This window comes from Lithobates pipiens, unplaced genomic scaffold (genome assembly GCF_037356315.1).
Source record: "Lithobates pipiens isolate NorthernLeopardFrog02 unplaced genomic scaffold, aLitPip1_a1.2 Scaffold_115, whole genome shotgun sequence".
NCBI classification, from domain to species: Eukaryota; Metazoa; Chordata; class Amphibia; order Anura; family Ranidae; genus Lithobates; species Lithobates pipiens.
Window position 1 is genome coordinate 340,517 of NW_027507702.1, and position 21,552 is coordinate 362,068.

The 21,552-nt window shown below is 44.7% G+C and overlaps 1 protein-coding gene across 10 annotated transcripts in view; it reads right to left on the reverse strand.

Annotated features, from left to right (window-relative positions):
• Positions 1-21,552, reverse strand: part of LOC143973688 (NACHT, LRR and PYD domains-containing protein 12-like) — a 280,532-nt gene that overhangs the window by 161,416 nt on the left and 97,564 nt on the right. For 2 of the 10 annotated variants that reach the window (XM_077474581.1, XM_077474603.1), the window contains exon 4: positions 19,583-21,293. The exons of the other annotated variants lie outside the window; for them this stretch is intronic. In XM_077474581.1, coding sequence (XP_077330707.1) covers positions 19,583-21,264 — 1,682 coding nt within the window. In that variant the 5' untranslated portion in view covers positions 21,265-21,293. The remainder of the gene's footprint in view (positions 1-19,582; positions 21,294-21,552) is intronic. 10 annotated transcript variants of the gene reach the window in all.

The following is a 21,552-nucleotide window of genomic DNA, read 5'->3' on the forward strand; positions in this document are numbered from 1 at the left end:
CATATTTTGACTTCTTTCCGACTGGAGAAAGTCAGAAAATTGTCTTCCGAGCAGCAAGAGATATTGTGTTTTTGTATTTAAGGTTAACCACACCCTTTTTAACATAGTAGATTGGGGCTACCCTTGTGTTATTTTTCAAATATTAGGGAATTTTTTTTATTGTTGAGTTGATGTCTTTGGTAATGTGTATTAAATATTAATCACCAGAAATTCCAGTTCTGTATGAAGATGTATAATTATATTTGTATATTAATACAATTAATTTACTTATTAATTTAATTGAGAGATATTTATACACTGGTAAGATAGATTAACGAACTCAGGAAATTATTGTGCTATATTACTGATTGTCTGAACAGAGTTCACATCTTTTTATTAACTGTCATAAGTGGCTGGAGGCACTGCGATTCATTATACATAGATTCAGACATTACCCTTTTATTTATCACGTACCGTTTGTCAAAACACAATTTATTTATTTAAAATTCCCCTTATCATTAAATTGACATACCCCACTGACCACGCCTCTCTAAGAATAGGTGCAGAACTCAACCAAGCTCCTCCACTGAACTGCATTGAACAGTGGGTGTGGTCAAATTACACTGATAGTGGAGGATCCAAAAAGGGCAAAAAATACCAGGAATGCGTTAAGTGCGGAGTTCATGGATGCTGTCAGAAAAGAAGAAAAATGCCCAGGCGCAAAGTTATACACAGACAGAGAATTCCTGTTAGCCTGACCAGTGTTCATGCGCATGCACTCGCACAGCTGTGCACATGCCTGCCACTAGGATGGCACCAGGTGGTCTATTTAAACACACTTGCAGCAGTAGGACCTTACCTATGGTCTAGAGTGTTCTGCTATCTGATACCTTTTCCTATGGATGAGCTTTATGTTCGGGTTGAACATGACTTCGACTCAAACATTGGGGCGTTCGCACCAAATTTGAGCACCGCTTAACACCCCATAATGCACTGCGGGAGCGTAGTGCATTGCTGTATGATGATTAGCCAAAGCATGCAGGTCATAGTGCATGCTTTGGCCAATCCCAGAACCCTCAGCTAAGAGAGCCATAATTGGCCAAAGGCAGTCATGGCTCAGGGGAGACTAAGTCCACAACGCATGCTATCTAAGTCTGCCTGCATGTCGGCCCAGTGTAGCGTGTTGTTGGCATGGACAGAGAGAGAGTGTAATTTAGATTGAGCAGGCAGGCTATTCAGTTAGCTGCAGTGTATTTTATAAATAGTCTCTCTCTCTCTATATCTATATACACACACTGCATCCAGTGTAGCCAAGCCTATATCTGACTGCAGGCCATTCCTGGTGTACTTTTTCTACACAATACCGTGCACCCATAGTGCAGTTGCTACTACTTTTCTGGCGGTGTATACAATATATACAGTGCACCCATAAATGTTATTACACTTCTGTTAATCTACACAGTACCGTACACCCCTACTGCAGTTGCTACTACTTTTCTGGTGGTGTACACAGTACACAATACATACAGTGTACCCACAGTTGCTATTAGACTTCTGGTGGTGTACACAATACTGTTCACCCCTAGTGCAGTTGCTACTACTTTTTTGGTGGTGTACACAATACATACAGTTGTAAAAACCCAAAAACCATTTTGATATGGATTTCTGCACAAATTGGTCATAAAATGTGATCTGATCTTCATCTAAGTCACAACAATAGACAATCACAGTCTGCTTAAACTAACAACACACAGGAATTAAATGTTACCATGTTTTTATTGAACACACCATGTAAACATTCACAATGCATGTGGAAAAAGTATATGAACCCCTATACTAATGAGATCTCCAAGAGCTAATTCGAGTGAGGTTTCAGCTAATTAGAGAGTCCAATCAATGATATGAGATTGGAGGTGTTGGTTACAGCTGCCTTGCCCTATAAAAACACAAACCAGTTCTGGGTTTGCTTTTCACAAGAAGCATTGCCTAATGTGAATGATGCCTCACACAAAAGAGCTACGATTAAGAATTGTTGACTTGCATAAAGCTGGAAAGGGTTATAAAAGTATCTCTAAAAGCCTTGCTGTTCATCAGTGCACGGTAAGACAAATGGTCTATAAATGGAGAAAGTTCATCACTGCTTCTACTCTCCCTAGAAGTGGGCATCCTGTAAAGATGACTGCAGGAGCACAGCACAGACTGCTCAATGAGGTGAAGAAGAATCCTAGAGTGTCAGCTAAAGACTTACAAAAGTCTCTGGCATATGCTAACATCCCTGTTAGCGAATCTAAGATATGTAAAATACTAAACAAGAAGCCACTGCTGTCCAAAAAAAAACATTGCTGCACATTTACAGTTTGCACAAGAGCACCTGGATATTCCACAGCAGTACTGGCACAATATTCTGTGGACAGATGAAACCAAAGTTGAATTGTTTGGAACACACACAACACTATTTGTGGAGATAAAGAGGCACAGCACACCAACATCAAAACCTCATCCCAACATTGAAGTATGGTGGTGGGGGCATCATGGTTTGGGTCTGCTTTGCTGCATCAGGGTCTGGACAGATTGCCATCATCAAAAGAAAAATGAAATCCCAAGTTTATAAATACATTTTGCAGGAGAACTTAAGGCCATCTGTCCACCAGCTGAAGCTCTACAGAAGATGGGTGTTGCAATAGGACAATGACCCAAAGCATAAAAGTAAATCAACATAATGGCTTAAACAGAAGAAAAATACGCCTTCTGGAGTGGCCCAGTCAGAGTCCTGACCTCAATCCAATTGAGATGCTGTGGCATGACCCCAAGAAAGTGATTCACACCAGACATCCCAAGAATAATTCTGAACTGAAACAGTTTTGTAAAGAGGAATGGTCAAGAATTACAAAATTAGACAAGTAGAGAGGCGCCTCTGGGTGCAGTAGTTAAAATAACAGATTTTAATAAGCAACAAATTGTGCACTCACATTTAGCAGAAGAATGGCAGGCATTGCATATAAGTTTGTATAGACGATTTCCCCGGAATAGAATGTGGCCATCTGATTGCGCAGTGAACTGGATAGTATACTTCCGTATGATGGAATTGCCGGCTTGTGGAAGAGATCCCCGGGACGAGGTTAGGAACACACCGTTCAGCAGGCTCCAAGGATGTCGTCATTAGTGAAGGACGTGTTTTGTGAGCATGCGCACTTGGATGTCCTTTCAAGTTGCACTCCTTTATCAACAACCAAACATACAGAGCCTGCACTCGTAATATATACAAGAAAGGGGAGGGGACAAACAAATGGAGCGGAAACACATTATCCTCTTAATTAATCAGAACTAATGAATGGCTTTTTATAAAAAGATTGGTGTAAGGATCTATGGGAATATCAATCGAAAGAAACAAGAGACACCAAAAAATAAGGAATATATGATATTTGAAAATAATTACTATGAAAAAAATACGAAATACTATTAAATGTGGTAATTTTCACCTATCATATAAAGCCAGTGCTTGGCTGGCTGACATTCAAAGAGAATGCAACCTGCCATGAACCGCTTCATTTGTGACATGCCCACCAGGTGGAACTCAACGTTGGCAATGCTGCAGCAGCTGCACATGCAGCAGAGGGCCATCAATGAGTACCTGAGTATGGCACCAGGGCAGGGTCAGGGGAGCTTGGCTTTTTTTTGCCACGCCAGTGGCTACTGATCAAGGATGCATGCACTGTACTGTCCCTCTTGTTTTTCTGTTGGAGCACATGCTTCATGGAATAATGGACAAGGCACTTGAGGCAGAACAGTGGGAGGAAGAGGAAGACTTCCTTATCTCTCAAGCCCCCCTTTGTCCAGATAGTATTCCTGCCGATCACACAGGATGAAGAAGAGGAGGATTGTGTCAGCATGGAGGTGGAGGATAACATTCAGCATCATCAGCAGTCTTCAAGGGATCGTTTTCAGTCCCCAGAAAACCATAGAGTTGTACGTGGCTGGGAGGAGGTGGTTGAGGATCATTTGACCCAGAGGACTCCGGATCGATTGCCTCTGCAAAATTATGCTGCATGGCCTCCCTGATCCTGCAAAGCTTGCGAAAGGACCCTAGAATTTGTGGTATCAAGGAGAGTGATCTTTACTGGCTGGCAACCCTTGTTGATACACGTTACAAGGGTAAGTTTGCAGAACTTATCCAGCCTTTGCAGAGGGAGCAGAGGAAGAAACATCTTCGGGAGGCCTTGCAAAAAGGTTTGTGCAATGCGTTTCCAGAGCCTGGGAGGTCACAATTTCCTGGTGCTGGACAACGTGTTGCTGAGGCTTTTTTCAGTCACAGAAAGAGCGGTGGCGAAGGTGGACGGTTGACCGATGCCTTCAGACAATTCTTCAGTCCTCAGCACCATGGTCTGATTGGTTCCAGCAACAGGCGTCTGAATTACATGGTGCAGGAATATATACGGGCAAGATCAGACTTGGAGACCTTTCCACCAGAACATCCACTGGGTTACTGGGCCTTGAGGATGGACCACTGGCCAGAGCTTGCTCAATATGCAATTGAGCTACTGGCCTGTCCTGAATCCAGCGTTCTTTCTAAACACACATTCAGTGCTGCTGGAGGCTTTATAACCTATCACAGAGTGCACCTGTCCACAGACTCTGTTGATCGGCTCATATTCATAAAATGAATCAATCTTGGATCACCAGCTACCAAGCATCTGATGCTGATATAACCGATTGATTTTTCTATGGATGTGGGATCCCTTGAAGACTGCATATGCTGAGTGACTATCCTATTCCTCCTCAATCTTCATCATGATAACTTCTAAGAAAATTTTTGGTTCAGGGCACCACCACTGCCTAAAGGCCCAATTTTTCTGCCCGTTTAACAGGGGCATGTAATTACAATTTTTGATCAAATATTTAACAGTAGGGATGAGCCCGATGTTTGAGTCAAATGTAAGTTTGACTCGAACATTGGGTATTCGCAGAATATCAAACAATTTGGGGTGTAAGTGGCAAATTTGACAGCTGCGGAACAATCTTTAAAAGTCTATGGGAGAAATTTAAAAGTGCTAATTTTTAAGGCTTATATGCATGGTATTGTCATAAATAGTGTTTGGGGATCTGGGTCCTGCCCCAGGGGACACGTTTCCATGCAAAAAAGTTTTAAAAATGGCCATTTTTTTGGGAGCAGTGATTTTAATAATGCTTAAAGTGAAAAAATAACAGTAAAATATTCTTTAGATTTCGTACCTGGGGGTGTCTATAGTATGCCTGTAAAGTGGTTCATGTTTCCTGTGTTTACAACAGTCCAAGAGCAAAATTATATTTCTAAAGGAAAAAAAGTAATTTAAAAGTATTCAAGTACTTCAATAAATATTTAAAAGTTTTAATATATAAAAAATATTTCAACAACCACCATTTTATTCTCCAGGGTCTCTACTAAAAAAAAATATATATATATATGTTTGGGGGTTCTAAGTAATGTCTAGCAATTTCTAGCAAAAAAAAATGATTTTAACTTGAAAACCACAACTGTCACAAAAAGGTTTAGGGCAGGTTCACACAGGGGCAACACGACTTCCAGCGCAACTTTGGGAGGCAACTTGGACACGACTTGAGTATGAATCACAGCGTGACTTGAGGCAACTTACAAGGCAACCTGAAGTTGACTCCAGGACAGGGGACTTTGCCAGTGGCCAGTCACATAATAATCAGCTCTGTGGGAGGGAGGGGTTTGCCTAGAAAACTATTTTTAGTTCCTGGAAAGTTGCTTCAGTTAAGACAGGGGATCCGACTTGGAGGCAACTTCCATTGAAATCAATGGGTATAAGTTGTCTAGAAGTTGGATTGAAGTCGTACAGGAACCTTTTCTGAAGTAATGTATGCATCCATTGATTTTCTCAACCGCGCAACTTGGGGCGACTTGAAGTTGGATCCCAGGTTGCCACTGTGTGAACCGGCTGTTAGTGTTTAAGTGGTTAAACGTTCCTAATTTACATACAGAAGTCTATTCCTTTGATGTAAAAGACAAAATAATACAATGTTTAGACTTAAAGAGGAAGTAAACCCTGATGAGTTTACTTCCTCTTTCATTCCATGCAAAGGCAAAGCATAATGGACTACTATGCATCGCATAGTAGTCCATTATGTGTCACTTACCTGACACAGGAGCCAGCGAAGTCACCACTGTCCCCTGTAGTCCGGCGCATCCATCTTCTCGGTGGTGTCTCGCTGCTCCGCCACTGTCATTCGGTGAAGCCGCGTTGACGTCACTCCTGCGCACGGGAGCCGACACACGCAACATCTTCATCGTTGACGATGCCGCGCTCAGTGCGCCTGCGTGCCGCTGTCTACGGCGCATGCGCCGTAGACAGCAGTGCCTGTCTTTCGGCAAATATCTCCTAAACCATGTAGGTTTAGGAGATATTTCTTGGACCTACAGGTAAGCCTTAATCTAGGCTTACCTGTAGGTCAAAGTGTGTTGTACGGGATTACAACCACTTTAACATTCCACTGATAGAATGTTTTAAAACTTGGCAGACTGCCCAGACTTTGTTGTCCGTTTATGAAGCAGTGAAATATATTCACTGCTTCATTCTCGAGCATTCACAGAGGACATCTTTCTCCTCTGTGTGCCTGTTTATGAAGCAGAGTAGTTTGATTCACCTTCTGAGGAGTGAAGAGATCTACAAACGCTTGAAACAGTGGAGAACAGCCCCTGATACTGGAATCTTGTGAGACTTTACAAGATTATAGTACCAGAAATTCACAGAAACACGGAGATGTCAGTTTATTGAGCAGTGATAAATTATCACCGCTCAGTACACTGACAGACAGCATGGTTAATGTTAATAAAATAAGGAGTCCCCCTACATTTTTATTTTTTGTGAAGAATCACCAACAAGTGGGACACAATTGTGAAGTGGAACGAAATCTATTGGATTTTTGAAACTTTTTTAACTACCGTATATACTCGAGTATAAGCCGAGATTTTCAGCCTCTTTTTTGAGGCTGAAAGTGCCCCCCTCGGCTTATACTCGAGTCATCGCTGTCTGCCTGCTCGATCAGCGTGTCGAGCAGACAGACAGCGGACATTCTACCCTTCAAACGCCGCGCCTCCGCCTTCGCCTGTGATAGGCGGAACACTGAATTTCCCAGCAGCCTGTGTTCCGCCTATCACGGACATCGTCTCATCCTCGTACTACGGACGAGGATGAGACGATGTCCGTGATAGGCGGAACACAGGCTGCTGGGAAATTCAGTGTTCCGCCTATCACAGGCGAAGGCGGAGGCGCGGCTTTTGAATTTTAGAATGGCCGCCGAGGCGCCGACGAAGAGCGGCGATCCTGGCAAGGCACGGGACGGAGGCAAGGCAAGGCACGGCACGGAGGCAAGGCACGACACGGGACGGAGGCAAGGCACGGCACGGGACGGAGGCAAGGCACGGCACGGGACGGAGGCAAGGCACGGGACGGAGGCTCGGGACACAGGCTCGGGACACAGGTAGGCTGGACACACACACACACACACACACACGGACACACACACACAGGGATGGATGGATGGATGGAGACACACACACACAGGGATGGATGGATGGAGACACACACACACAGGGATGGATGGATGGATGGAGACACACACACACAGGGATGGATGGATGGATGGACACACACACACACAGGGATGGATGGATGGATGGACACACACACACACAGGGATGGATGGATGGATGGACGGACACACACACACACAGGGATGGATGGATGGATGGACACACACACACACAGGGATGGATGGACGGACACACAGGGATGGACGGACACACAGGGATGGACGGACACACAGGGATGGACGGACACACACACAGGGATGGACAGGCATGTCTCACCCTCGGCTTATACACGAGTCAATAAGTTTGCCAGTTTTTTTGGGGGTAAATTGGGGGCCTCGGCTTATATTCGGGTCGGCCTATACTCGAGTATATACGGTAATAAAAAAATGAAAAATGGGGCATGCAAAATTATTCGGCCCCCTTGCGTTAATACTTTGTAGAGCCACCTTTTGCTGCGATTACAGCTGCAAGTCGCTTGGGGTATGTCTCTATCAGTTTTGCACATCGAGAGACTGAAATTCTTGCCCATTCTTCCTTGCAAAACAGCTCGAGCTCAGTGAGGTTGGATGGAGAGCGTTTGTGAACAGCAGTTTTCAGCTCTTTCCACAGATTCTCGATTGGATTAAGGTCTGGACTTTGACTTGGCCATTCTAACACCTGGATACGTTTATTTGTGAGCCATTCCTTTGTAGATTTTGCTGTATGTTGGGATCATTGTCTTGTTGGAAGATAAATCTCCGTCCCAGTTTCAGGTCTTTTGCAGACTCCAACAGGTTTTCATCCAGAATGGTCCTGTATTTGGCTGCATCCATCTTCCCCTCAATTTTAACCATCTTCCCTGTCCCTGCTGAAGAAAAGCAGGCCCAAACCATGATGCTGCCACCACCATGTTTGACAGTGGGGATGGTGTGTTGAGGGTGATGAGCTGTGTTGCTTTTATGCCAAACATATCGTTTTGCATTGTGAGCAAAAAGTTGGATTTTGGTTTCATCTGACCAGAGCACCTTCTTCCACATGTTTGGTGTGTCTCCCAGGTGGCTTGTGGCAAACTTTAGACAAGACTTTTTATGGATATCTTTGAGAAATGTCTTTCTTCTTGCCACTCTTCCATAAAGGCCAGATTTGTGCAGTGTACGACCGATTGTTGTCCTATGGACAGACTCTCCCACCTCAGCTGTAGTTCTCTGCAGTTCATCCAGAGTGATCATGGGCCTCTTGGCTGCATCTCTGATCAGTCTTCTCCTTGTCTGAGCTGAAAGTTTAGAGGGACGGCCAGGTCTTGGTAGATTTGCAGTGGCCTGATACTCCTTCCATTTCAAAATGATCGCTTGCACAGTGCTCCTTGGGAAATCTTTTTGTATCCAAATCCGGCTTTAAACTTCTCCACAACAGTATTACGAACCTGCCTGGTGTGTTCCTTGGTCTTCATGATGCTCTCTGCGCTTTCAACAGAACCCTGAGACTATCACAGAGCAGGTGCATTTATACAGAGACTTGATTACACACAGGTGGTTTCTATTTATCACCATCATTTAGGACAACATTGGATCATTCAGAGATCCTCGCTGAACTTCTGGAGTGAGTTTGCTGCACTGAAAGTAAAGGGGCCGAATAATTTTGCACGCACCACTTTTCAGTTTTTTATTTACTAAAAAAGTTTAAAATATCCAAAAGATTTCGTTCCACTTCACAATTGTGTCCCACTTGTTGGTGATTCTTCACAAAAAATTTAAATTTTATATCTTTATGTTTGAAGCCTGAAATGTGGCAAAAGGTTGAAAAGTTCAAGGGGGCAGAATACTTTCGCAAGGCACTATACGTTAAGACTGGAATAGATTTGCCTTTACCTTTAGAAATCGGACCATTTTTAGTCCCTTTATGGGAAGGGCCAACAGGTTTTTGAAGCCTGGGGAGGGAGGTGGATGAGGGCAATGGTAGTGCTGTAGGGGGGAGCGGGTTTAGTAGAACTGGGTTCAGGGGGGTTATTACTTGTATTATTATTTCTAGTGGGCTTACAGTGTTATAAATTGGGAATGAGAGAGGGAGGGGAGGTATGGGTGGTTTTCCCCTTCTATTTGAAAACTCTATTATTGGTGTAGTCATCAATGTCCCGTCTGAATTTTCCTAGTTTTCCTTGCATCATTGAGTCTTCACTTTTCTTAGTGTTAATTTTAACCACTTGCTTACTGGGCACTTAAACCCCCTCCTGCCCAGACCAATTTTCAGCTTTCAGCGCTGATGCACTTTGAATGACAATTGCGCGGGCATACAACACTGTACCCAAATGAAATTTTTATAATTTTTTTCCCATAAATAGAGCTTTCTTTTGGTGGTATTTAATTACAGCTGGGAGTTTTATTTTTTGCTAAACAAACAAAAAAAGATGCAAAAAAAAAAATCATGTTTAATAGTTTGTTATAAAATTTTGCAAACAGGTCATTTTTCTCCTTCATTGAAGTGCACTGATGAGGCGGCACTGATAGGCTGCACTGGTGGGCACTGATAGGCCTAGTTAAGGCGGCACTAATAGGCACAGATAAAGTGGCACCGATGGGCACAGATAAAGTGGCACTGATGGGCACAGATAAGGTGGCACTGATGGGCAAAGATGGGCACAGATAAGATGGCATGGATGGGTGGCACTAATAGGTACCAATGATAGATGGGACTGATGGGCACTGATAGGTGGCACTGATAGGTGGCACTGATGGGCAGCACTGATGGGCACTGGTAGAGGACACTGATGGGCACGGATATGTGGCACTGGGGTGCAGCACCATTGTTCAGGCAGATTGTGGGCAGTGATGGGTGGCACTGTGGGCACTGATGTTTGGCACTGTGGGCACTGATGTGTGGCACTGTGGGCACTGATGGGGAGCACTTTTTTATTAAACAGGTGGCACTGGCAGGGGGCAGGTGGGCACTGGTAAGCTGCCCGTGATCGGCTCTTTTTTTTTCTCCTCGCGCTGTCAGCGCGAGGAGGAAAAATAGCCGATTACCGGCTCCGTTGTATCACATGATCAGCTGTCATTGGCTGACAGCTGATCACGTGGTAAGGGGTCGGGATCGACCCCTTGCTCGGATCCGTGATCAGGCGAGTCTCATAGACTCACCGATCACAGAGCGTGCCCCTCAGGGGGCGCGCATGCCGCTCGTGCACGGGACGACGTCAATAGACGTAGTCCCGGCAAAGGAGGTCCGCGCTGTAGCCGTCATTTGGCTATAGCGCGGGTCTCTACTGGTTAAACACCTTTAACCATTCACTGGGTACAGAAGAATGGGTCGAATATAGCTGGGAAATATTATTGGCAATCTTATTACGGAGAATGTGGTATCTTTGCTCTCTATGACTAATAAGGATTTGAATCCATTTCTGGGTACAGAACTCGGCAATCCCCTCCCACTCTATGCGCAAGTCTGTATCAAGAAAGGAACAACTTTTTAGAACCCGAAGTCCCCGAGGTGAAATTTTAGTTTGAAAGTACTGTTTCAGAAAGAAACAGTCCCACCATTGTTGATTGGCAGATTTTTTTTAAGTCACCCACGTGTGCGCATGTTACCCATGGTAAAAAATCTTTCACGACTAATGGCAAAACCTACACCTTAAGCTCCTTCTTTAATTGCTCCACTTCATTTGTGGTGTACTGCATTTCGTGCCCGTGTGGCCTCCTGTATGTAGGTAGAACCATCAGGGCCCTAAGGGCAAGGTTCGGCGATCATCGCCGCGCCGTTCAAGCAGGTAATCCTAAGTACAGTATTGCCCGACACTTTGCTGCATAAGAACATCACAGACCTCAATGTCTGGATAATTTAATCAATTCCGGACAAATTCCCTCCAGCAGAGAGGTTTAAGCGTCTTTGCCAACAGGAGACATATTGGATATATTCTTTGAATACGATGTCCCCCCATGGCTTAAACGAAGAAATAGAAATTAATAAGGTAATCTAGATTTTGAGGTATATTTAGATGGTAGATTCTTTTTTTTTTCACAATCAAAGGTTTTATCGAAATTAAGATCATGTTTACAGTCAACGTTTGAATACACGTATTATTTCAGGCAGTCTGTAAACAATAAAACATATAAATTCATCTCTATTGTGTTCTAATTTAGTCAGTGACTAAGTTGGGGAGAGTGCACGATTGAATACGGTGAGTAGCGTACACTATTTGGGGATATGCGCTGTGGAGGACATGGGAGGAGGGGGAGGAGGGGGGAGGGTGGTAGGGGGTAAAAAAGGGGGGGTGTGATCAGCCCTTTGCTATTGTATCTAACTCCGTTTGTTATAGATGCTCTATGTCAGTCCAAACCTTGCCCCCACCATGTTAAGGATCAAGAGGTGCCGACGAGATTAATCCTTGAGTGCACGAAATTCAGGGGAGAGTGTGAAGGCCAGCCATGGTTGCCATGTTTTGTTAAAATTTGTGCTATTCTCGTGTTTGGTTGCCACGATCTCCTCCATCTTGTAGATATATTGTACTCTATCTAGCCAGTCTGTAATGGCCGGGGCTTTGGTTGTTTTCCAGTGGATTGGTATTAGTGTTTTAGCGGCCGTGAGTAGGTGTCTGGACAGCGATTTTTTGTAGCGGCATATATTGATGGGTACCAGATTGATCAAGCATGCGGCCGCATTCAATTCCAGGCGAGTTTCTGTTATATGCTTAACCCAGTATCTGATCGTTTCCCAATGGGTTCGTATTAGTGGGCATTCCCACCATATGTGCATAAAGGTACCTGTGTCTGTTTTACATCTCCAGCACGTGTCTGAGGCGGAGGGAGACCATCTCCTGGTTTTTTGTGGCGTAATATACCATTGAGCTAGAATTTTATAGGATATTTCCTGATATTTAGAGCTTAAGGAGCACTTGTGTGTCAAAACGCATGCCTTATTCCATTGCTCCTCAGATATGCTGGTCTTGAGATCACGTTCCCACTTTGTTTTGAATTAATTTTTTTCAGCCTGAGACGCTTGCGTTAGCATCGAGTATGCAAGAGATGTGGTGTTCGTTATTGGTGATCTTTGTAGACATATATTCTCAATCTGAGTTAAAGGGAGGCAAAATTGATTTTTGTGTTTGTTGTTGACCAGGAAGTCCTTTAGCTGGATATAGAACAAACATCCAGGAAACAGCTCCCCCACCTCTGCGGCCAGTGTTTCTAATGTCTTAACTCGTGTACCTGACATGCAAGTGTGTACTAAAAAATTTTGTGGCATGTTATGGTGTAGGCCTGGAATGAATTCAGGATTATTCGTGAGTGGGGTCAGGGGACCTGGGTTTGTTGCGATTTTTTGTGACTTTACCAGCGTCTGCCAAATCTGTATTGTAGTTTTGATTAATGGGTGGCCTATAAGTTTGGGCCTTCTGGAGTGAAGCGACCATGGGAGGTAGAGGGTGCTGCGCTGTGCCAGATTGCTTTCTAGCTGGACCCAATCTTTATTTAGTCCGTGGCAATGCCAGTCTATCACTCTCGTGATATGGGTAGCTTGGTGGTACTTTTTGAAGTCCGGCAGTCCTATGCCCCCATCTCGCTTAGCCAATGTTAAACGTCGGAATTGGATTCTAGGTTTCTTATCTGCCCATAGAAATTGTCTTTGAATTTGGCTTAATGTTTTAAAGAAGAGTTTTGGGATTTTTATTGGTAGAGCGTTAAATACGTACAGAAGTTTGGGGAGCACTGTCATCTTTAATATTGAGGCCCTACCAAACCAAGAAAACATTTTTGATTTCCACTTGAGAAGGTCTTTTTTGATCATGGCAAGTAAGGGTTTATAGTTTGCATCATATAGTTTTTCAAGTTCACTAGATAAATTTATGCCCAAATACTTAAGGGCGCCTCGTTCCCATTTGTAGGGGTGATTGTTTTGTAGATTTTCAAGGATATTTTGTGGTAGGGTGAGGTTCAGGGCTTCTGATTTTGACTGGTTTATTTTAAAGTTAGATATGTACCCGAAGGTTTGAAATACTTTGTGTAGGTTAGGTATTGAGATGTGGGGATTGGTGAGAAAGAACAGGAGGTCATCGGCATAAGCAGCAATTTTGTATTCTCTATCCTTTAACGTAAAGCCCTGAATGTTAGCGTTTAGATTAATTGTTCTAATTAGAGGCTCTAGGGTTAGGATAAAGAGGAGGGGTGACAAGGGGCAGCCTTGGCGGGTACCGTTATGGATGGATATAGGGTCTGAGAAAATATTATTAATTTTGATTTTGGCTCGGGGATTCCGATAGAGAGCCGAGATCCATGACAACATGTTTCCTCTAAGGCCAATATGTGTGCACGTAACTATCATGTAATCCCAGGAAACCCTATCGAAAGCCTTCTCGGCATCGGTAGAGAGCAACATGCCCTCGGTGGTAGATTTGCGTGCAAAATGTATTAAGTTCAAGGCCTTAATGGTGTTGTCACGGTCCTCCCTCCCCGGCATGAATCCCACTTGTTCAGGGCCGATTATTTTCGCTAGAAGGGGTTTTAGTCTATTCGATATGATTTTGGCTAGGAGTTTGAGGTCTATGTTTAAAAGTGAAATGGGCCGAAAGTTTGCGCAATCCGTGTGTTCTTTGTTGGGCTTGGGAATTACCGCTATATGCGCCATGAGAAAGGATGGGGAGTCATGTTTGCTAAGAAATTAAAGGCTGAGCGGAGGGGTTTTATAAGAGCGGTAGTGTAAGTTTTATAGTATTGCGAAGTGAAGCCGTCAGGTCCGGGGCTCTTCCCTGCTTTCAAGTCGGCAATCGCGTTCGCAATCTCAGTGGTAGTTATGGGGTCCTCAAGTGCATTTGTATCTTCTGCTGTTAGGGAGGGAAGTCCGCTATCCTGTATGTTATCCTGTTTTGTGTGCGTTAGGTGAGGTGGTTTGTGTTGGGCCGGAAGTTTATACAGTTTAGAATAGTAGGCATGGAACATATCAGCTATTTCTTCCGAGTTGTGTTTTAAAATACCTTCCTTGTCTTTTAGAGCGTGGATACAGTTCGATAGCATAGCATCTTTTAGGGCTTTGGCCAATTGTTTGCCACTCTTGTCTCCAAATTCATAAAAAATGCTTTTCTTAAAAAACAGGGAGCGTTTAATTTTCATGTCTAACAGAAGCCTTAGTGCGGTCCTATGTTGCGTTAATTGATGTTCTACTTTAAGTGAATGGGATTGTTTGTGTTGCAATTCAAGATTTGCTATTTGTTGGGAGAGTTTATGGATTTCATTTTCCCTTTCCTTCTTTTTCCAGGCTCCCCATTTAATAAGTTCGCCTCTAATCACAGATTTGTGTGCCTCCCAATTATTCAGTGGGGTCGTGTCAGAATCAATGTCATGAGCAAAATAAGTGTTGATGGCTTGTAGGATGTCCTCTTTTACAATTGGGTCGGTGAGGAGGTAGGAATTCAGTCTCCAATTAAATACGGACTTGTGTGGTGTTTTTAGATGTAATGTGACTGCTGTAGGTGCATGGTCAGAGAGGGCCATAATGCCTATCTCCGCTGAGAGTAGGTTGCCAAGGTCCCTTTGTGATATGAATATCATATCTATTCTCGAGTATTTTTTGTGTGGTGCGGAGAAAAAGGAGTAGTCCCTATCTGTGGGGTGCATGGATCTCCAGGTATCTACCAATGTCAGTGACTGCAGTAGAGCTTTTATTCTCTTGGGTGTGTCCTGTCGAAGTGTCTTTGAGGGGTGCGAGGGGAACGTTAAAGTCTCCACTAAGAAGGAGACATCCTTCGACAAACCATTTGAGGTCCTCTACGATTTTGTTGCAAAAAGATACATGGGAGACATTCGGGAAGTATACATTGGCAAAAGTTACAGGTGACCCTTCCCATGAGCCAGTTGTTGCTTCAGCACAAAGGGCGCATCCTTGTGAAGGAGGATGGACACTCCTTTAGTTTTGGCTAGGGGGTTGGTGGCGTGGTACACTGTGTTAAAGGTGTTGTCAGTGAGTCTAGGGGTATTACCGCTCTTAAAGTGAGTTTCTTGTAAGAACACAACTAAGGGTCGGGCTTTTTTAAGTTCCCTCAACAGTTTAGACCTCCTTTCTGGTATATTTAGACCATTCACATTATGGGAGAGGATGGTAGGTGTTTTCCCTAGGAAAGCGTATGCCATGGCGAAGGCGGGGCTTTGAGAGGGGTGTGTACAGATATACGGAGTAGTCTAACAATGATCTGGACCTGTCGTGATCATGGGGTGTAGGCGAGCAGGGATAGTGTAGGAGTCAGGAAGCGGTTGTGCGGGTAGGGAGTAAAGGTAGGAGGGAGGTGGGACGTGTAGGGTGATTGAAAGGGGTAGATTACTCTTCTCCTCCTAGGGGAGGAGTCAGCCCAGTGTCTGACTCGTTCCAAGGTATGGTGACCCTTCCCCTGTAGGGGATAGTGGAAGGTGCAGTAGCAAGGTAGTGTTACATGTTGCGCTATTTAGTAGCGCGGTGTGTTTCTACTAGTAGGTTACCCTGTAGGTAGGTCCGATGGGACCTGGGGACCCAAGACTTCAGGCAGGGGGGAGTTCCCCCCAAGAGGGTAGGATGTCTGGGATCAGGCATAAAGTGTATAAAGGTTTAGCAGCGTGAGACGTCGCCTGGATTGACGGTGCTGCGTTTGGGCTATGCCCGAACTACTAATTAGTGTCTTAAACTCTATCAACAGTGTATAACAGTGAAGAACTTGCAAAATTGTCAAAGAGAGGGGACTCAAAAAGAGTAACAAACCTAGGTAATGACATTTCAGATCATATAGAGATAAAACATCAAACTGCTAGCTAGAAGTGGGAGTGTAATACTCCATAACCCGGCATGTGAAAGTAAACATTAAATAATTCTACAGTTTAACGAGCCCAATGAACCTGATAGCAAGGAATATAGGCCTAAGGTATCTGCTTAAGTCCGCTCAGCTACAGTCCCGTGCGTGTATCAAAAAATCTCCGCTATGGTAGGGTTAAAGTGTCCTGCATAGGGATCAGGATATCACAGGTGGTACCCGTTGAGGCGTTTTGCCGCAGCCAGGTGCGTACTGTACCAAGCTTTTCCCGGAAGCCAACAGATAGTATGATTATTGGTACTCACAGTTCAGATGGAGGCAAAGGTGCAAGCTTGATCGCAGGTTACTCTGACCGGGGGTAAACTTTGCGTTGGTCTGTAAGTGGGGCTGGCTGGTTTTCAAAAGGGAAAAAAAAAAAAAAAAAGGAGGAGGGGTGGGAGGGGAGTAGCCGAGCCACCCTGAGGCAGGTGCGGAGATGAGTTAAGCAAACGTTGGAGGCCAGCTTAAGATGCTTGGCGGTCATAATTAGCATTCGGGTGTAGCGCTCGCGTTAACATTGCGCATATTAACCTTAGGCGATCACACGCTCGTATTGTTTAAAGGGTGGCGGGGGTTCACAGTTTGTAGGTTCAGAACTTGTGTGCAGCTTCATCAAGTCAGTAGTCCCTCGTGTCCCTCCCTCCCGGGCTTCTGGCATTTCTGGAGTGATATGAAGGCTCAAAACTGTTCCTGTCTGGGTTCCTGCGGTGTTTACCGGATTGGTAAGGTGACTGCGCATGGGACGGTCCCAGTGAGAATTGTGGGTTGTTTATTTCTGGAAGCGGACAGAATTCTGCGTACCATTCTGGGAGGTCCACGGTGTCAATCTGAAGGTCGTTACAGAATTTGTTGAGGTCCTCTGGTACTTTAAGCACATATTGTTTTCCCAAGAAATTTGCTTGGAGCGCGAAGGGGAACTTCCATCTGTAGCTTATACCTTTGTGCCGTAGCACCTCCAGCAATGGCTTGAGGGCCCTCCTGTTTTTGAGTGTAATGGGCGACAAGTCCTGGAAGAGTTGGATTACAGCTTCTTCGTGCACAATCCGTTCTCTGGTCCTGGCCTTCTGAAGAATGTCTTCCTTCAAGCAATAGTTGGGTAGACAACAAATGATGTCCCTCTGGGGATTTCCGTCTTGTGCTCTTGGCCTGAGGGCCCTGTGCGCCCTGTCAAAATCAATAGGGGATTGTTCTGGCCTTTCTATGAGGGTATTAAATATGGCTGTGAGGGTCGGCCTAATTTGTTCTTGGGGCACAGTCTCAGGCACTCCTCTAATTCTGATATTGTTCCTACGTCCTCGGTTGTCTAAATCTTCGATTTGCCGGTTCATATCAATTAGGTGTTGGGAATGCGTGGCTGCAATGTCATCCAGTCTTATCAGAGCCCTGTCTCTTCTTTTCCCTGCCCGGTCCGTTATTGCCAGTTGTTCCGTTAGGCGCAGAATTTCCGTTTTAATGTCAGTAATTGCTGCTGTAAAGGAGCTTTTAATGTCAGCCGCAATGTCAGTCATGGCCGCGTAGGTGAGTAAGTGGTCAGTCTTATTGGCGCCAGCAGCAGAATCTTCAGAGGCCGGTAGGGAGACCTCATCGTACTCCATGTCTGCTATAATGCTGTTGCTCAGCGGGGATGCTTTTTTGGTATATTTACCGCTGCCTGAGTATTGAAATTTACTTAGGTTTGCAGATGATGTTTTGCTCTGTGGGGTCCCCAGAGAGCGCAGGGTATGGTTATGTGTACTTCTCCGTGAGTGCGTTGACATAGTCAAAATGATCCGTTTTCACTACTCAGGACCCCAGGTCATCAGGGTTCTCCTACAGCAACAACATATAGGCCATGTACCAGGCCACTGCCCCTACTGAGAGTGTATGGCAGTCTAGGGACTGAGTGGGGTGTACCTTAAGCACAGTCTTCGTTGGGATCTTTTTGTGGTCCGAACGGCCGACTCAAGCAAATTCAGTTAGGTGTAGAAGTGGGATAAGCAAGCAGGGTGTAGCAAGATGGCCGCTGGTGTCTTATCTGTGGGCCTGCTGGCTCTTGTTGTCCCACAGTCAGTTTCAGCTCCCTGAAAGTCCCAGTGCATGCAAGGTGGGGTGGCAGGGGGTACTCTCCAATGGATAAGCCTCTGGCAGGGACCAGTTGCCAGGTAGTGTCAGCTATAGGGGGGGTGGCGTGGGCTCTGTGGTACTCACTGTGTGCACAGGAAGTAGGCCCAAGTTGCGGCTTATTCTCCTGCGGGTCCTGTCCACAATGAGGAGCTCATCAACAGCGGCCTGGATCTGTCCTGTGTGAGGGGCTGCCTGGGGTCCTTGCGTCTGGCGGTGGAGTGGAGCGGCCTGGCCGTAGGCCCCAAGATGGCGCCCTTCTTATTACAAGGCCTCACTGCGGCCTGCTTCACCAGCGCCGCCCCGGGTGCATAGAGGGAGTCCTCGGCGGCGGTGTACTACCGATCGGGGCCCGCTTACAGGCCGCGGCTCACGATGGGCTCCGGTGAGCTGTGAGGCCGGCGGAGATGTGCGGCACGCGGCGGCCTGTCTGTAGGCCCCAAGATGGCGCCCGTCCGTCCTTCTCAAATCGCGGCGGCCCGCAGCACCGGCACTTCTCCCGGAGCTCAAATGGTCCCGTGAGGTGTTGCCCAGTAGTCACAGCAGCAGCCCCCTGAAGGATGGGTGTTCGGCTGTGCTCTTATTGCTCCGGATGGCGGTGGATGGTAGTCGCCGTCCTGGAGCTCTGCTATCAGACGTCCCTCCAGCTGCTACTTAAAAAAAGTAAATATATAAATCAGAAGGTGAATATAGAATAACAATAAATAATCAAAAAAAAAAAATCGGAGGCTCTTTACCGAGATCGTAGTTGCCGGGTGTCAGACCCGGGGGCGCGCAGCGGCTCATAATCCTGATCACGTCATATGACGTCCGGTCAGGATTATGCAACCACTTTGCAGCCGTCAATTGCCTATAGGGCGGGCGGCAAGTTCGTTAAAATATATTTTCTATATTTTTTATTTTATTTTTCATTCTAGCTATCATTAAGTTCACCAATACTATTACATACATAATTTATTTGCCATTTGAATCACTATAATCCACTCAGCTCGCTTGTATACATTATGGGGTTAATCTCTATAATGAATCTCATTGTCAAACCAATCACACTAATAATCAGTAATTTTTCTGGCAAAAACTCCTCAAAACACCAATTTATTACAGCAGCGTGATTAATCAGATTTAATATTTACCTCAAACACTTGATATTGTGTAGAGCCGGTATACATTTCCTTAATTCTTCACTTGAAATTGTACATGAACTCAGATTTACTTCCATCTCTCTGCAGGACTGAAGGATATAAGACAGCACAGAGCAGTCGAGGGGGCTGAGGGGGACACCAGAAAAGTCAACTTTGTTTGATCTAATACAATGCGAGATCAGAGCCTTATTCCTGCTCTCATAGAGATAGTCGAATACATTAAGACGATATTTAGTGCCTCTTATGGGTATGTCAGATTTTTGTTTTCTGATTTTTTTCTGGATCCAGGTGATGACATGTCCGGCAGCCTGAGTAGACAATTTTCCTACATGAGACTCTAACATGGATCTAGTAGAAGAGTCTGAGAGACCGCAGAGGAAACGGAGGAATATTTCAGCACGGCCATCTTTGTATGTATTCGCTTTCGCAAGCGTTTCCTTAAATCTGGCAGGATCATAGTTAATAAAATGGACTAAAGCAGCAAAAAACTCCTGAAGAGTGAGATGTAAGAAGGTGTAATCCACATCAGGAGGCTGACCAGATTCCATCATAAAAGATGAGAAGACATGATTATCATTTCTCACACTGAATGACTCCAGATGACGATCATCAAATACAATCGTGTGATTCATGACTCCATGTTCTGCCATCCGCCCAATAGATGTCAGCAGTTCCCGGGCAGTGTGACCACCATCTTTATTCTGGCTGTGATTGGCCAGAATGTTGGAGACAAAAGTCACAAAGAGTTGTGTCACTGTTTTGGGTAATGATGTCATCAGCTGATCAGTGATTGTTGGTTGGGATCTGAAGCACATTGATAACACTGTACAGATGATCCAGCAGTATGATGGGATATAACAGAAAGTGTACAGTGTGTCATTCTCCTGTACATAATGAAAAGCCTTTCCTGACAATTCCTCATTTCCAAAGAAATGATTGAAGAAGATCCGTCTGTCTCCATGGAGAAATCCCATGATCTCAGCTATTCTCTGGAAAACGCCGATATCAACTGATGCCAGTCTGGTTGGACGGCTGGTTATCAGTACAGAGCAACCCTTAAGAAGACTCTGCCTCACCAAACTGACCACAATCTCACCAAAATGTGTTCTACGATCGGCATTTGTACACAAACTATTTGACCCAAGATCTATTTGGTGAATGCTTTCATCTAAGCCATCAAATAGAAACAGAAGTCTCTCTGGATCTTGTAAAATGTCTCCAATCTGACTCTCCAGATATGGATATTGATGAAGAATCATCTCCTCCAAGCTGACCTCTCCCAGTCTATTAAGGTCCCGGAATCTGAAGAAGAAGAGAAAGGCAAATCTCTGGTAGTGTTTTCCGGTCACCCAGTCATAGACAAACTTCTGCATCATTGTGGTCTTCCCTATTCCTGGCACTCCGCTCACCATTACTGCATGTGGTACACAATGTGACTGGGGGTTCCATCGGAACAGCTTGTTGGGGGAAATGTGTTCCAGTCCAGTTTGTGTTCTCTTCAAGCATTTTTCATGTTTTACCCCAGTCTGTATTATCTCATTCTGGGGACGTTCCCTGAACTGATTGGTGGACACTACAATCAGATCCACATAACGCTCATTGATGAGGAATCTTTGTGGTTCCAGGGTAGTTCCTGGGGGTCTATGCTCCACTAGAGTCTCAGTCTTCTCCATCAGATGTTGTTTGTGCGTTTCCTGAATATCTGGAAATATAATATTAGTATTTTATTACTCAGTTTAAAGTAGAAATAGGCATTATGTTTAGAGTAATTAAAAATGTACCTTCTTGTGTTCTGAGTGTAGATCTTTGGGTATTTACTATAAGTTCATATTATTAAAAGTCAATAAAGCAGTATAAAGACACACATATTCAGAAAAAAGAGAAGAAGATACATGCACCTGAGTGTAGACTGTTAAGCATTTATAAAAGTAAAGTAAAACATGGAGGAGATAGGAAATAGG